Genomic DNA, 17,603 nt, shown 5'->3' on the forward strand with positions numbered 1-17,603 from the left:
TGCAGGCATCCCTGGACCCACGACAACCAGCATGGGGCCGGTCCTTCTCTGTGGGGCAGAGGGGGTGGTCAGTGAGGTCAGAGGTGTCCGCTCCGAGTCTGGGGCTCTTGGGACCGCTCGGGTTCACACTGAGTCTGGGAGGATCCATAACCTCCCAGCTGGCACCAGGTTTGGTCAGAAGACGCTGCCCATGAAGGAAGCTCGGGGGACCTGGGTTCGCAGGAAGAGAAACCCCACCTCAAAGCTAACCATGACCTTGAACTAAGCTGTCAGTCCCCCGAGAATCAGCAGTAGGCCTGTCAGGTGTGACTGCGTCCACACACGGCCGAGGAGAGGACGACCGCGTCCAACGGCAACACGGGGCAGGGGGGTGGCCGCTGCTCTCTCCTCCCCCACGGCGGGGAGCCTGCTGAGGGGCCAGGGACCCGCCTCCTGCTCCTTCTGTCCCATGTCATGATCAAGCACCAGGATCAGAGGGAAGCCGGGGACAGGCAGACCCAGCATCCACCACCCTACGACAACCAGCGACATGAGGGCCTGCACCCTGCCGGGCCATCACCCCACCACCCTGCTCGGACAGGCCGCCTGCCCCACCCGGCCCAGGCCCGGTGTTCCTGCCACCCGGGGACGCTGTGCCACCTGAGCTCAGAGGGGCTGACCCCGAGCCCCACCCAGGCCCACCAAACACTCTAACAAGATCCCAGGGACCGGACATGCTAAGCAGACCCCAGGGACTCAGTTTGCACCCACGAACGTCCGGGGAGCCCTGGGCTGGCCAGGGGGCAGGAAGAGGGGCAGACAGGAAACCTTTTGGGTGCCACTGAAGAGAAGTCTCTAGAGCTGCTGTGCTGAAGTCCACGCCCACATCCCTGTGGACAGAAAAGCACGCTTTCCTCACCTTCAGAATATTCTAAACTATCGTTCAAATCTCTGAGAAGAGGTTTTTGTGCCGCAGGCCCTGGGTAGTCCGTGGACAGATAGCTAAGAACTTCCAGCTGCTCACTGTGGGGCGAGGCTGGTGGCAGGGTCCCGGGATGGACCTCTCACCTGCTCACTGGGCAGTGCCCCTAGTTCAGTGTCAACTAACGGTCTTGGAGCCCTGAGCCCCCCACACTGGGCATGGAGAGGTGGATGTCCTTGTCTCCGAGGGCGTAGGCACAGCCGCTACATGGCAGCAGGCCCAACCTCCTGGCTCCAGAGTCCCTCCAGAATCTCACCGGCCCCAGGCAGGTCCTGAATACCACAGCCATCACGTTTGCCTGCGTCCCCACCCTGGCTCAGGCCCAGCTTGCACAGGGTGACCCGGACACTCAGTCCCGCAGCCAGCCTCACCCACTAACCCCTGACCTCCTCAAGGCACTGAGCCCACCTGGAGGGTCAACAGTACATGAGTGCTGACAAAACCCACTGACAGCAGAACCTGTCTGCTCATTCCAAAAAAATCAGATCCATAAAGATTTGGACCAAACAAAAAACAAGAAAACCACAGAAGGCATGAAGAAAAAAGTGCAACACCAACTTGGTAATCGATGCTTAAACTCCTAATTTGGAAAACATCAGAAAGAGAGGGAAGCAGGGAGGCAGAAAATTCGGGCAAATGAGACAGGTCCCATAATCTTCAGGACATATTGACCCTGGAGTAGGAAAAAAGCAAAAACCAAGATTGAATTTTTGTATTGATTATCCAATTATTAATCTTTATAGAAGCTATTCCAACACCGCACATAATGAGTAATTCATCAAAGTATATTAGGTGCCATGGAAGTTGCCTTCAGTATAAAGGGCCATTAAGTTTCTTGTAATTGCACATTACTGGAGCTTTCCTCGCTCTAAATCAAATCAACAGGACCGGCACACACGCACTCTATTTGACTCTGTAATGACGCCATGCCCCTGGTGGCCACGAAAACGAGCGGCCTCGCCGCACGACCCTGGCCCCGCGGACCCCGTCTCAGGTCTCAGGTCGCAGCCCGCGGAAGGGCGTGGCCAGGTCCCACACCCCTTGGGGAAGCAGGCAGGGGATCCCCTGCGTTTCCTTCCAGCACCTGGAAAGGTCGCCCAGACTGAGGACTGGCAGCACGGGGGGCCAGGGACCCTCCCCGCGGAGGGCCTCACAGGCTGGTTTCGGGAGGAGGTTCCATCAGCTGACCTTGCCTGCATTTGACAGACGTGGAACCAAGGCTAGAAATGTGTCCCCCACGCTGACGACACTGCACTTCCTGTGTGACCCAGAGATGCCACTTGAGGCAGAGAAGCAACAGCCCCTGAGGCTTTGCTCCATCTCTGCTTCTACTGAAATGGCCTCTAAGTGTCCCAAACCTAAACCCGGATTTACCAGCCTCTGTGACTCACGGGCAGCTGCTAGGTGGCGGTCTAGAGCACGGCTCTATCTCCCAGAATTGCTACTTATATTTTAAACACTGTTTAACCTGCTCTCCCTGACTGCACTCTAACTTCCCTGGGGTGAGGTGTCTGATCCGGTCAGGTGCCTTGACTACCCTGCGATGCCCAAGCAGAGCCAGCAGTCTGCAGACACCGATTGATTTCTGTCCTCTTTGAAAGTTGGATTACTCTCTTTCAGGAGCCTCACCAAGGCTGAGTCTGGGCCCCGCAGGCCTCAGAGCTCTTGTTCTCCAGCTGCGAAGTCATGGCCACAGTAACTTCACAGGATCTTCCTTCTGGGGCAGAGCTTGGAAACTTAGCATTAATTCCTTCTCTGTTTATCTAAATTAGATTTTTCTTTCAGAAGAACACTTTTAAACATTAATTTTTGGCCACGCTGGGTCTTTGTTGCTGCAGGCAGGCTTTCTCTAGTCGCAGAGATGGGGGCTGCTCTCCACTGCGGTGCCTGGGCTGTGGCGCACTCTAACGGTGGTGCTCCTCGTCCCGGAGCGCGAGCCCTAGGCGCACGGGCTCCCGCAGTCGCGGCGCGCGTGCTGCAGCTGCCGGAGACCTGTGAAACCTTCCTGGCTCAGGCGTCCAACCTGTGCCCCTGCGCTGGCAGGCAGACTCTTAATCCACTCTCCCACCAGAGATGTTCTATCTAAATCTGATTTCTGAAGAAGCCTTGATACAGCTCTTCAAAAACAAAAAAGCAAAACCAAAGAACCAGCATGTGGAGAACAAGCTAGGTAGGATATTTGTTCACAGTTAGCGTCAGCTCAGACTGACCATCACTGAGGCCTTCCAGTGGCTTCTGGATAGGTCGTCTCTATGCCCGAGCTGTGCTGGCCCTTCATGTGGGATTCAGACTGAGCTTCAGGATAAATCAGGGGCCTATTTCCATCACAAGGCGTGAAGAGACCTGAGATGAAGTGACAGGAGTTCTTGAGCCAGGAGTGGGGCTCCGAGCTCAGCACCTTCCCGCTGGTTACGGCCTCTGGTCCACAAATCGTCAGACAAGCTCACTGCCCAAGAGCGTGGTCTTATCCAAATACTCTGTAGATTCAGCAAGCCCTGGGTCAGGAATCCCACAAGTTTCTGCAAAGCCTTGTGGTGAGCAGGGCTACAAACTGCTGGGATCCAAGGGCATGCTTCTGAATCCACGGGTCCTGTAAGCAGCCAGGGACAGGGAGGGCTCCGTGAGGGAACCTCCTCCAAGGGTCCTGAGTTTCTAAGTCTCCTCCTTACTCCACCAGTCAGGAAGTGCTGGGCGCCATCTGCAGAGTGAGGCTCGCAGCCCATGGCCCCCTTCCTGCCCTCTGCGTTGCCGGGTCTGGGGTGGGGGGCAGGCGGGAACCCACTGAGGACCTCACCACCCCAGGCAGCCTAGGTGACCCCAGCGCCAGCTCTGAAGACAGTGATGGTGGTGATTGGACACCTTGAGCCGACCAATGGTGGCCAGAGGACATCAGCATGTTTATGGCTCACAAATCACGACTTCACAGCCAACCTGGGCTTGCTCAGAGAGAAACAGGACGCGGTGCAGAAGAGAGCAAGGCAGGCAAGGGCAGGGGCGTGATGCTGTGAGAGGCTGCTGGAGAGCCCAGGTCACAGCCCATTTGCAGGAGTGCACCTGGCTCGTCGGGTTAACCTGCCACCGAGTTTCCATCTATACACTTCTCTGCAGCTCGCGATTCTGCAGCATCGTGGCAGGAATCCACGCACAGGGCAGAGAGCTGGTGTGGATCTGATGGGAATGACTGTTTCCATCTTGGTGAGCGAAGGAGGTATCATAGCTTGGGGGTTACAGGTGCAGGTGTGAGGGATGATGGGCGTGGTGGGGTGTGACAGGTATGTGTAGGGGTGACAGGTATGTGGGATGTGACGGGTGTGGGGGGGTTGATGGGTTTGTGTGAGGGTGACCAGTGTGTGTGTGGGGTGATGGGTGTGTGTGTGGGGTGACGGGTGTATGGGTGGGTGATGGGTGTGGTGGTGAGTGATGGGTGTATGGCGGTGACAGGTATGTAGAAGTGATGGGTGTGTGTGGAAGTGATGGGTGTGTGTGTTGGTGACAGGTATGTGGAAGTGACGGGTGTGTGTGTGGAAGTGACGGGTATGTGTGAGGGTGACGGGTGTGTGTGTGTGACAGGTATGTGGAAGTGATGGGTGTGTGGGTGTGATGGGTGTGTGTGTTGGTGACAGGTATGTGGAAGCGACGGGTGTGGAAGTGACAGGTATGTGTGGGGGTGACGGGTGTGTGACAGGTATGTGGAATTGACGGGTGTGTGTGGGTGTGATGGGTGTGTGGGTGGGTGACGTATGTGTGGGTGTGACAGGTATGTGTGAGGGTGAGGGGTGTGGGTGTGGGTGACGGGTGTGTGGGGGTGATGGGTGTGTGGGGGGTGATGGGTGTGTGTGGGGTGACGGGTGTGTGTGGGTGTGACAGGTGTGTGTGAGGGTGAGGGGTGTGCGTGTGTGTAGGGTGACGGGTGTGGGGGGGGTGACGGGTGTGTGGGGAGTGACGGGTGTGGTGGTGGGTGACGGGTGTGGTGGTGGGTGACGGGTGTGTGTGGGGTGACGGGTGTGTGTGGGGGTGACGGGTGTGTGTGGCGTGACCGGTGTGGTGGTGAGTGACGGGTGTGGGGGGGGTGACGGGTGTGGTGGTGGGTGATGGGTGTGTAGGGGGTGACGGGTGTGTGTGGGGTGACAGGTGTGGTGGTGGGTAACGGGTGTTTGTAGGGTGACAGGTGTGTGGGGGGTGATGGGTGTGGTGGTGGGTGACGGGTGTGTGGGGGGGTGACGGGTGTGTGTGAGGGTGACGGGTGTGTGTGGGGGGTAACGGGTGTGGTAGTGGGTGACGGGTGTGTGTGGGGGTGACGGGTGTGGTGGGGGGTGACGGGTGTGGTGGGGGTGACGGGTGTGTGTGGGGGTGACGGGTGTGTGTGGGGGTGACGGGTGTGTGGGGGGGTGACGGGTGTGCGTGGGGTGACGGGTGTGGTGGTGGGTGACGGGTGTGTGTGGGGTGACGGGTGTGTGTGGGGTGATGGGAGTGGTGGTGGGTGACGGGTGTGTGTGGGGTGACGGGTGTGTGTGGGGTGACGGGTGTGGTGGTGGGTGACGGGTGTGTGTGGGGGTGACGGGTGTGGTGGGGGTGACGGGTGTGTGGGGGGTGACGGGTGTGTGTGGGGTGACGGGTGTGCGTGGGGTGACGGGTGTGGTGGTGGGTGACGGGTATGTGTGGGGTGATGGGTGTGTGTGGGGTGATGGGTGTGTGTGGGGTGACAGGTGTGTGTGGGGTGATGGGTCTGGTGGTGGGTGACAGGTGTGTATGGGGGTGACAGGCCTGGGGGTTGCCAGGCGGGGCAGCGGGTGCTGCGCTTTGCTGCCTGGACAGTGGACGGGAGCTGGAGGACAATGGCCTGTGCTTCCAGGGCCGTCTTCCATCCAGCAGAACACCGAGGTGACAGGCGGTCTCCGACAGACATGATTTCAGCTCCTTTCTTAAACTAAAGTGCCTTAAAGCTGCCTGCACATCTCCCCTCCAACACGGCCGGGACGCTGCGTTTCCAGCATGGCTGCAGACGGCCCTGCGCCGCCAGAGCAAACACTCAGGTGACGGCCCGCGGTGGCCACCTCTGCAGCCACCACTGCTTTTCCTCTGACCGACCGTCTGCCAAGAGGAAATCGCTTGCTGCCCTGTGAGCCTGCGAATCCCAGAAAACAATCTTAAATCCACAAAAATAATTGAACTTCACTTCTACTGAGCCGCCCGTTCCATTCTGATTTTTATTACAATGTCAACAAGAGTTTAATTTGTTTTAAAGTTTAGGATCTTAAACCTGAGTGATATACGGTAGTTTACGGCTTGCTGGCAATAGCTACTGTGGACAAAAAAAAAAGGAAAGTGCACAGAAAGGCGATTCTGAGTCTGACGCTGTGAAAGCCAGGAGCCCGGCCAAGAGCAGCAGACAGCAGGCTCTCCCGCAGCCAGGACGGGGCCCTGACACGTGACACGGTCTGCCCCCTCCCGGCCAGTCTCAGTCTGGGGACAGCAGTTACGAGGAAATGCCCAAAGTGTGGTTTCTCTCATCAAATGCAGTCAGGTCACCTTGGTGCTGCTGTCTTGTCTGGGCGCCATCCTAAAGACGATCCCAGAGAAAACCCTTGAGAGGAAGGAGTGTCGCCCCCCACCCGGTGTCCCCCTATGTACCTCCCCCTTCCAAGTGTCTCCCCACCGGCTGTCCCCACACCCTGGGTGTCCTCCTCGGGTGTCCCCCCAGGTACCCCCATTCCGGGTATCCCCCTCTGGGTGTCCCCACCATGCTGGTGTCACCCCCCCAGGGGGTCCCCCCTGCGTGTTCCCCCAGTGTCCCCACCTCTTGGGTGCCCCCCCGGGTGTCCCCACCCCAGTGACCTTCTCATTCACCGATTTTGGTCTGTGAGTTTCCTGTCTGTACAGAATGCTCCGACCTCACTCACACTCACAGGTGAGAAGTTATCTCCCAAGGCCGCTGCTGGGGCCCTGCCCAGTCTCGGCTGAAACATCCGCAGAGACACGGAGCGGCCTGCAAACCAACCCAGCTCGGCACATGGAGAGAGGATGGGGAGGCCTGAGACGGGCTGTCCCCGGAGCCCCGGGGGCAGCAGAGGGAGCCGGCGGGGCCTGGTTCACGTCTGGACTCCAGGCCTACCCGGCCACACCTCCCTGCTTCCTCCTGCCAGACCCGGCAGCCGGAGCCGGGGCATCACGGCGGTCTCCCCATGCCGCCCAGGGCGCTCTCAGGCCGTATCTGGAGAGCGGCAGCTGTGTGGCCTGATATGGCGAGTGGGGAAGCCTTCCCGGGGAAGGGAGGGTGGGCTGGGGCTGATAAGGCCCCCTGCCCCACTGAGGACACATCCAGCACTGTGCACTCTGCTTCAGAGCAGAAGACAGCCAGCCCCAGGTTCTGGGCGATAACTGTCCATGTCCTCCGGAGGCCAGCACGGCCCATTGTCTCAGGACCAGGCTGTGATTAGTCGGGGTCCCCTGGGCCTGATAAGGGCGGATGTTTGAGTGGGGGGATGGATCGTCTTTATTCTTAACTGTGTGGAAGTGTCCACTTTGTAATCTGTAAGGAAGGAAGAACCTGGTGTCAAAATTCAGACTGAAAAGGGTAAAGGGGTTTAAGGCTTTGTGCCCAGACAACGTGAGGACCCACATGGCTCACGCTTTAAAGAGAATCCTTTATTTAGCTAAACAGTAAGTGATGGAGAAGCACACATATTTTTATTCCCCAAGAGAAACTCTGCTATCAGCATTATTTTGTGTCATATAAATATAGAATTTGTGAGTTTTCTCCCATCGCACCTGAAAAAGGGCTCTGTATGTTCCACAAACAGGAGCAAACACACACGATACACACATGCCTTCGCTTCTAAAGCACTTCTCTCCTTTGGCATCGAGTGTTTTCGCAAAACCATATGTAAGACCAATGAAACCGCACAAGAGGCCAGACCTAGAAACATCCCCAGGCCAGGCTGCCTCTCTGGACACCTTCATATAAACGGGCACACATAAAATGTGGTCCTTTGTGTCTGGCTTTTTCACTCCACATGTTTTCAAGGTTCAACCATGTTCTACCGCGAATTGGTACTGCATTCCTCCTTGTGGGTATGGATATAGCACACTGTTTAAAATCTGTTCCATGGACGTTTAGGTTGTTTCACATGTTTGGATATTACACACAATGCCGCTAAGTACATTTGTGTGCAAGTCTTTATGTGTACATACGTGTTCATTTCTCTGGGTTGATGTCTGAGCGTGGGACTGTCGGGTCTTCTGCCAAAGGCACGGCCCAAGCGACTGCACTCCTTATATCCCCACTGGTAACCTGCCAGAGTTCTGTTTCTCCACATGCTCTCCATAAGTTGCTACTGTCTCTGATTTTTCACAGCATCTCTCATGGGTGTGAAAAGGCGTCTTCCTGGCATTCCCCAAGACTAACAATGTTGAGTATCTTTTCATGTATTTATTAGCCATTCATGTATCTTCTTTGGAGAAATGTCTACGTAAATCTCTCACCCAGTTTTTGACTAGGCTGTCTTATTACTGAGACATGCAGCTTTCACATGTGCTAAGTCTAAGTCCTTTGTCAGACACTTGTTTTGTGAATACACCCATCTTGCATGCTGCTCGTCTATTTTCTTGGCCACGCCACACGGCTTGCACGATCATGGGCCCCCGATCACGGACTGAACCAGGTTATGTGGCTACACGCCGTGGGGCGGGGGGAGGGGAACAGCCCAGAGTTACGGCACCACAGATCGTCTCCCAGGGTCCACTTTGCCCTGAATAAATGCTTCCCAGTTTGCTCTGCCTCTGGGTAGGTGTCAGGTTCTGGAATAATCGATCTGAAAGTTGTGTCGGTGTTTTCACTGCTTTTGGGGACTGATATCTCTGCATCACTCTGGAAGCCCTGCCTCTCCCCTAGCTCTCCCTGGGCCATCAAAAGTGCCTCCACTAGTAAAAGGGATTCTCTGCTGAAGGAAACACACAGCGCACTCCACACTTCTCTTTGGCTTTCGAGGCGAGTCCACACATGAAAGCTAGACTCCTGAGCAGGAGTCTTTGCTCACTGCGTCTCAATGACACAGCTCGACCTCGGGGGCCCAGAGCCAGCGCTGACATCGGGGCTGGCGGGCGGGTCACGGCGAGCCCCGGCTTTGTCCCCGCCGCGCTCCGAGCAGCTCCAATGACACCTCTCTCCGAGCTTCAGCCTCCCTCTCTGACAGCATGGGCTGAATCGGCGGTTCTGCCCGCTCAGGGCTGCTGTGAGGCTGAATTCGTCAACAGAGACCCCATGTACAGTCACTCTAGAAGGAGCCCAGCCCGTGTGCTGGCACTATTCTTGTTGTCCGGGTTTTCTGTGTGCTGGTGATAGTGTGTCAGGTAGGACACACACAGCTTTGATGGGAACACAGTTTCTCAAACACCAACCACCCGGGCTCTTCTCGCCTGGACCCGGTGGACGGCTATGCCAGGCAGTCACTGTCCTTCAGGAATCCACATGGAAGGGACACTCCTGTATCAGAAAGGTCGCTCAGAAGTGCCACACACTGCTGGCCCTCTGCCTGGCCCTCTGGGGCAGGGCAGCCACGTGCCCACTGCTCTCGAAAAGACAGGCATCCAGCAGATTTAGACAGGGCCCTCCGCCCCAGTCAGCACTCCTCAGAGACCCCAGGCCTGACGGCCCGTCAGCAGCGGGGCTTCTGAGTACCTTTCCCCTGGTGTCACGCTCTGGGGACAGAGCACAGCCGTGTGCCAGGCGTGGGCTCAAGTGTCTGAGAGGAGCTACCAGGCCTGCTTGTTCCTCAGTGCGGAAGAGCTTTGAAACGTGTGGCATCGGAGAGCAAAGCCATGGAGAGCAGGCCTGGAACGGGGGCGGCACTGACTAAGCCCCCTGGGAAGGCGCCCACCTCTCCGCACAGGCACATCCACCAGGAAGACCGTGTTCTGGTCCTGACGCACTCTCTCGCCAACACTCTGCCCCTCGGGGCCAGCCTACAGGGACCGTGAACCGCGACACGCCCACGGGGCCCCAGCACGGCAGGCCAGCACCAGCCTCTGGCCCAAGCAGAGCTAAGTGGCTCTGGCTCCATGAAACCTTCCAGGCTCTTCCCTCCGCTTCCTCCCCCCACATCAGATTCCTCTTTCTTTCCCTCAAATTAGTAACGTCAAACAATTCTCCACTTAGAGAAGGAAGTAAGCTAAAACCTAGGATTAAGGCAGAAGGTTAACATTAGCTGAAAGCAAACCACCAGATGCCCCTCAAGTGCCCAGAAAGCAACTGGGCTGAAGAACCCTGGATGAGAGTCGGGCGGCCTGCACGTGCTGCTCATGTCGGCATCCAGCATCCGAGGGGTGCCCCAAGTGGCGGACGCTGAAGCCGTGGGGTCACCCGAGCTGCAGGAGGCCAGGAGACGCTCGCCATCACGGCCCAGCAGGCTGTGTCCCAGGGGCCAGGCACAGCGCCTATTTATAAAGGCCCTTACTCAGCGGACACTCAGAGCGGCCCCTGCCTCCCCCCTTCCTCGAGGGGCAGATCCCGGCAGTGCGGGCGCAGCAGCAACACACACACCGGCCAGGACCACAGGCGCACAAGGCCTGACCGCCGCCCAGGGTGGGGTGGCAGCGTCCAGGGCTCCTGCCATCACTGCCCGTCACTCAGGCCCATCTAGACAGGGAGGAGGGTATTTATTCCAGAGTCTCACACCGTCTGACACTTGGAGGCATGGCGTCCCTGGCAGCCTGGCGTGGGGTCCCTGTGCAGACAGACTCACGTCCCCATGAGGCTCCCAGGGCAGAGTGTGGAAAGGGCTCTGCGCCCTTCCAGACTCTCGGCTCTGGGAGGTGCAAGCAGGGGCTCTGCTCCTGGGACTCCTGTCTTGAGAGATGAGGCCTGCGGGTCACCAGACTGACGGTAGTCCCCACCCCAGCCACCTCTGGATGCCGTGCCATAAGGACTGACCCTCAGGACCCGTGCATGGCCGAGTGCAACCTCCGCCCAGCGGGTAGAGCCCACCGTCTAACGACCCAGCGTGTTTGATCCAGACTCTTTCAATCATCACTAGGAACGGGGAGGCCTCAGAGCTGGGCCCCGGGCCAGGTTAGTAAAACTTTCCATGAGGAAAGTCTGCGTTCGGTCCCAGAGCAGCCCCAGCTCAGGAAGGAAGGGGGGTGTGGGGGGTGGGGGCGCAGGCAGACTCAGGCAGACACAGCCTGGCCGCCTGCTCCACCTGCTTGTTGTTTTAATGACATCGAGACTTCTGGAAACCTGAGACCCCTGGAGGGGCCTGAAAGGGCCGATTGTGGCTGAGGCCGTGGAGTGGGCTGGGGGCACACATGGGCGGAGTCAGCAGCAGCAAACAAGCGACACCCCGAGACAGTTGCTGGCTCACAAAGCAGGTCCTCAAGTCAGCAACACAGGGGCCCCCATGAAAAGACGGGACAGGCCCTGGAGCTTCAGGGACGTTCACAATACTGCCAGCAGATCCGCATCAACGGGAGCAAGTCCAGGACACCCACACGCACACCTGAGGAGTGAGCTCAGGCACAGACTGCTGTGCACACGTGTGGGAACCACCATGCGTACACCCAAGGAGCGAGGCCAAGACACAGAGACCACTTGCACGTGTGTGAACTGCCCACGTGTGGAGCCAAGACAGAGACCGCTGTGCACGTGTGTGAACTGCCCACGTGTGGAGCCAAGACAGAGACCGCTGTGCACGTGTGTGAACTGCCCACGTGTGGAGCCAAGACAGAGACTGCTGTGCGTGTGAGTGTGAACCACAATGTGCACACCCGGGGAGTGAGTACAGGACACACAGACCTCTATGCACGTGTGTGTGAACTGCCATGTATACACCCAGAGGAGGAGCTGCTGGGCGGTTGTGTGGCTCAGCCCAGCAAGGCGCAGGTCATGGAAATCACCAAGGAAACACTGTAGCTTTTAGGACACATTCAATCCACATTTAAAATAAGAGAAGACCACAAAGCTAATTTTTTTTAAAAAAGGTGTCTAGTGATGCTGCCATGATTGAGAGATCCAAAATGAAAGCTTAAATTCCATGAATGTTGTTGAACCAAAGAATGAATTATGACCAAAGTTACTTATGGGCCAGATACTACTGATACAACAGCAGAAACGCCTGAAAAACAAAGAAATGGGGTCCACTTGAGGCATGTCCTTGAAGCAGACGGAGATTTGGCAAGAGCACTGGCCTGCTGTGCGTAGGGCTTCACTGTGCAGGGAGCATGGGCGTCCTGCTTAAGGTGCGGCACCTTTCCTGTCTCTGAAAGATTCACTTATGCGCTCCAAACGCCCTGGCTCCCTGGAGCTGGACATACTATCCTACTATCGCCCTTTTCACTCTACATTTCTGGAAAACAAAAACTTCAAAGAAAACACCAGAACACACATGAAATGAGCTCTTATTGTTCACAGGCCTGGCACCACGAGCATCACAAGCAAGCCCGAGGAGCCCCCATAGGCCCCTGACTCCTATTGGCCAACACAGCACCTCTGAGCGCCCACTGGGGAGGGCACACAGCCTGGCAGGAGTCACCCTAACCATCACCATGGGGCCAGCCTGGCAGAAGTGCCCTGAACTGTCACCATGGGGTCAGACTCGTAGTCGCTCTGTTCCTGAGCCTGTGTGAGGCTGAGCTCCCCACGAGAGCCGCAGCAAACGCCGGGCCCTCCTGCCCTGGGGGTGGAGCCAGGGCTTGCAGGACAAAGCCCAGGAGAGGGCAGGGCAGGCCCCCCAGTGCCACCAGAGCTAGCCCCCTGTCCTGTGGGGAGGAGACGCCCCTGCACCCTCCGCCCAGTCCTGGTTCCCTGGTCTGTACCTCGCCTCTTCCTGAGCTCAAACGGCAAGGATGGAGTGCCTGCTTGTTAATGTCAAGGCTACTGGAAACCAGTGGTGTCTAATTTTCTGATTTAGGTTTTCACTCTTGTTTCCATCTTCTCTGTCTACACCTTCCTGAGCTGGGCTGCAAATTCAAACACAGACACAAGTAGAGACTCACATGGCCTGCAGTGAATTCCAACGATCCCCCCATCTCCTCCAGACCTTTCACAGGGGCCTGTTTCTAAATCAGGGATCGGCCCCAGCCGATGGATTCTCTCTCCCTGCAGGGCTCAGGACTGCACCACACACCCCTGGATCAGGCCTTAGGGCCGCAGTGCACATACCCCTGGACACCAACTCTCTTCACAAATCAATTTTCAGACACCTCGACCACATATGACGTGTAAAGGCGAGGCCGGTGAGGGATTAGATTACTGGTGCCCTCTTAAGTCATCCAAGCATTACAGAAACCCCTCGAGGCCCCCAGTCGCCCCATGACACCTGCGTACCCTCCCCACCCAGTCAGAAAGACCAGTGAGATCCGCCCCAACCCCCTTGGTATCCAGGCTGGGGACTCAGGTTCCCAGGCTCACGATGCCTTTATTCTGCACCAGACGGTCACTGACAAGGGGCTGACTCGCATTTACATGGTAGCTCCGGTGAGCGAGTAGGTCCTGGGCTGGGACCATGGTGAGCAGAGATGGCCTCTCTAGGAACCCACAAGCACAGCCTGCAAAGGGGGCGCCTCCTGTGAAGCGAGCATTTAGGAACAAGAACACTCACGAGCTGGTGAGCTCGCGTGAGGAAGGAGCAGGAGGGGCACTGGAAGGGGGCCAGGCCGCCCGATCGGAGGGAGACCTCCCAGGCCCGGGGTCCTGCCACGCCCAGGGCCCTCCTGGTCACTGGGCTGGGGGCTGTGACCAGGTGTCCCCACAGGAAGGCCCATGTGTCCCGAGTCCGGCTGTACCCACACTTCAGGTGGGAATGGGCACCGAAGGTGAGGGTGGGTGCTGGGGGCCCTGTGCCCACGCCTGGGACCGCACGCCCAGCGACTCTCCCTGGAGGGTCCCTGGCGCAGAACACAGGCGTGGGGGAGATGGCAGTCATGGAAGGAAGACGCCCACGTGTCTGGCTCCGATTTCAGGGAGAAGACCAGGAGCCGCAACAGTGGAGGCAGAAAGGCCAAAGTGGCTGACGGGGTGGGGGTGTGGGGCTGTGCCCAGGACTGTCCTGCGGTTCCTGGGCTCCCTGAGTCCTGCAGCTGGGGAGCTGGGTGGCAGGTAGGCACTGGGTCATACCCTGCTCAGGGAGTGACGCACACCGGGGAGATGGGCTGCTGGCTGACAGAGGCCAGACGCCCACACAGATGCGCCATGCGGGGCCCACACGAGCACCGAGTCACCTGTGACAACACCTGGGGCCCTGGCCTTTTGTCCCAAAGCAAGAAAAGAAATCTCTCGATCAGGTGCCATCTGCCATCATTTCATAGGAAGACCTCATATCAGAAAGTCTGCATCATCAACCTAACTGCAGGCATCCCAAAAGCACGCTTTACATCCACCCAAACTCATCCCAGCGGAGCAGGCGCTGTGCTGGGTGGGTGCGCTGGAGTGCCGCGCCACCCCCCGATCTGATCACTGGGCTCCCAGGCAGCACAGTGGTGAAGAGCCCGCCGGCTGGTGCAGGAGACACACGGGCCTGATCCCTGCATCAGGAAGAACCCTCGGATCTGGGCAACCCACTCCAGTGTTCTTGCTGGAGAATCCCATGGACAGAGGAGCCAGGAGGGTTACAGTCGAGGGTTGCAAAGGGCTGGACGCAACGGCAAACACGCACAGAACGCATGGTTTCACAAGCTGAACAGGGTGAAAGCCACTCACTTTTAGCTATTTGACCACTTCATGACGGTTCACGGAACTAGAGAGGCACTTCAGACGCTAAGCAACAAGCTGGGCCCACAGCCGAGTCCAAGGAGGCCTCTTGTCCTCATGGGACATCTCAGCTGGTGGGGGCCGTGTTCCAGGGACCGTGGTCACCACGCCTGGCACTGCCACAGGGACCACGTGCCCCCAGGATGCACAGCATAGGCACCCACTGGGCGGGGATGGCGTCCCCCACTGACTGACGGTGGCACTGCTGACCGCTGGGACTTTCTGGAGTGACACAGGCCGGGCACACTCCTGGGGCAGTGGGCACGCTCCGGGCCGGGGCCCCTCGGCCCAGGGCTGGGCGTGCTCCTGCTGCGGCGGGCACTTACCGTCATCCAGGTCGAGCGGGTCCAGCTCCTGAGGCTCTCGCTTGACCGTTACGGAAATGGGGGCCAGACTACGATTACTGTCCTCACGCACCTCGGGCGGCGGCGGGGGCCGGGCGGCGGCAGGCTCACTGCTCGGAACCTCGAGTGGCTGGTGCTGCTGGTGGCCCGTCCCGCAGGGGTGCGCTGGGCCACAGGGCTGCAGGTGGGTCGGCTCTCGGGTCCCGGGCGGCAGCGGAGAGGAGGGGCTGTGGGGACAGAGCGCTGGCCGGCGCCCCGGGGAGCAGCTACCGCTCGACGTCGGACTCACCTGTGGCTGCAGCAGAGTGGGGGGCGGCGGCTGGGGGGGCCCAGGAGGCACGCCCGAGGGTCTCGGCGCCTCCTGGCTGGCGAGGACCCCGCCGACTGGCCGCGGAAGTCCGAGGGGGCTGTGGCCCGGGCCAGCCGTGGCCGAGCCATAAGGGGCACAGGAGAGGTCGTGGAGCTCGGGGCTGGCACTGCCCTGCGGACGGGATGGGAAGCCGGGCATGAGGCAGGCACCCGGGTCGGGCGGCAGGGCGAGCGGCTGGCCGTAGCAAGGCTTGGGGAGCGGGCTCAAGCCCTGGCTCATTGGTCCACAGGTGAGGGCAGGCTCGTAATCATCGCTGGGCTCCGTTTTTATGATTGGAACTGCGAGGAGGAAAAAAAAAATTAAATAAACATGAGCTGCAGATGGGAGCACCGGGGCGGGCTTGTGGCTAGGATACCCTCCGAAAACAAACAGCGCTTTGACTGAGTCCCTGTGTGTCTCCTGCCTGGTTCTCCCACCCAATTAAAACGAGAGCGTGAGTCATCGGCTCGGGAGAGCTGCAGCTGGTTCTCAGGCCGAGAGCACTGTTTTCCTTGGACTCTCCTGCGGCACTAATGTGCTATAAAAACCCATCTGCGAGCTGCAGCAGAAGCCTGGACCCAAGGGCCTGTGGATTTGTAGCAATCAAAGTGAAAATTTTAACTTGGATGTACTACTGCGTTTCTGCTGCTACCGACATACTATCTGATAAGTGTCTGACATGGGGTGAACTTGAGCAGAGAGTAAGATGGCGCTCAGAGATCAGTAAAAATCCAACAGAAAAGGCGAGTGTCCATTTGCTGCAGGAGAGAAGACTTCAGCCGTTAGACAAGGAAACCCTTTTACACCAGCAAGAATGCCAGTCCTCCTTCCCGCGCACGGGTTCGTTCCCAGGGGAAAATGCACGACTGCGGTCACAGGGTCCTGCGCAGTGCCTCTGGGTACCCCCAGGGTGCGGAAAGCCGGGCTGGAAGTGGCACCAGAGGCGCTGGACGGTCCCTTCCTTCCCTCCAGGCTGTGGGCCTGACCAGGCCCTGAGGGCGCTGACCCCGCGCCCTGGGGTCTGCGGTGGGCCGGGCTCCACCGTGCCCACCCCGCCTGCCGGCTTACTTCCTGTGTCTCATTTCTCCTTGGTTGCTGCCTCTTATGCACATGCTCACAAGGGACACCCTGATGGTCGCGCTCCCTGGAGAGCGACTGGCGAGAGCACCGTTGATTTCACAACAGACGCCCGGCGCTGCCATGTGCAGACGGAGGAAGGACAACGCGCTGTCACCAGACCCTCCTGATCATGTCTTCGCCTCTTCTGTGTGAGGCTGGCCTCCTGGCGTTGGGGTGGGCGGCGCGGAGGGAACGCCCCTCTTCCTCCCAGCCCGCGGGCCTCCGCGCACCCAGCCTCCGCCTTAAGTAAATAAAGCTCCTCTCTCAGACTCAGCTTCGCTGTAACACGGTCTCGAGCCAGTGCGGGTGCACATCTGTTCTCTGTTATGGCTGGTGCTTGCAACCCACAGCAGCCTGGAGGATGAGGACTGGCTTTCCCAAAGCCCGTCCACAGGGCGCCTGGGCAGCACCGTGGCTGCGTAGCTGGGACCTGGGGACACTGGCATGAGAGCACGTGGCCCCGCTCAGTGTCGCCAGGTCCTGGCTTGTACCCAGGATGCCCAGTGGAGTCGTTCCCTTCGGTCTTGCCCTCCCTGTGCCCCCTCCCCAGCCCTGTTCCTGTTCTTCCCGCCTCTGTGGGCAGGGAGGCACCAGGTCCCCAGGCAGTGCTGCAGCTGGAAGGCTGGGGAGGAGCAGAGCGGGTGATGGCCACCGTGCGGCCTCCTGCAGGCAGAGCCAGGGTCATCACTCATGTCCCCAAAGTCACGTCAGGTAGAAAGCTGGGGTGTCCCTGGCATCCTTGGACAGGATGTGTCCAGCATGGCAGGTGTGGGCACAGCAGGCATCCTCACTCCCGGTGCTGGTCAGTCTCCATCAGCCAGGCCAACTCCCGCAGCCCTGGCCTGCCCGGTGCCCAAGCGGCACTGGCGGTCCTTTACTGGGCGAGAGACTTCTCTCTCGAGCGCATAGCTGGTCAGGGCTTTGTGTGAGGGGCTCCAGATGCTACGGAGCAGGATTCAGGGACGCCTCCCAGGCTGCCGGCGGACGTGAAGAAGGGCCAGCTGTCCCAGGTGGATCGCATGTCGGGAAACACCCGCAGGTCCTGGTTCCTGCAGTAGCCCTGTGGGTCTCCCATGGGTATGTGTCTCC

The 17,603-nt window shown here is 58.7% G+C and overlaps 1 protein-coding gene across 5 annotated transcripts in view; it reads right to left on the bottom strand.

Annotated features, from left to right (window-relative positions):
* Positions 1-17,603, bottom strand: part of NFATC1 (nuclear factor of activated T-cells 1) — an 88,156-nt gene that overhangs the window by 10,638 nt on the left and 59,915 nt on the right. For 4 of the 5 annotated variants that reach the window (XM_018039660.1, XM_018039661.1, XM_018039658.1 and 1 more), the window contains exon 9: positions 15,029-15,694. In XM_018039660.1, coding sequence (XP_017895149.1) covers positions 15,029-15,694 — 666 coding nt within the window. The remainder of the gene's footprint in view (positions 1-15,028; positions 15,695-17,603) is intronic. The other variant, XM_018039662.1, reaches the window with a different exon arrangement.

The sequence above is a fragment of the Capra hircus genome, chromosome 24 (genome assembly GCF_001704415.2).
Source record: "Capra hircus breed San Clemente chromosome 24, ASM170441v1, whole genome shotgun sequence".
Taxonomy (NCBI): domain Eukaryota; kingdom Metazoa; phylum Chordata; class Mammalia; order Artiodactyla; family Bovidae; genus Capra; species Capra hircus.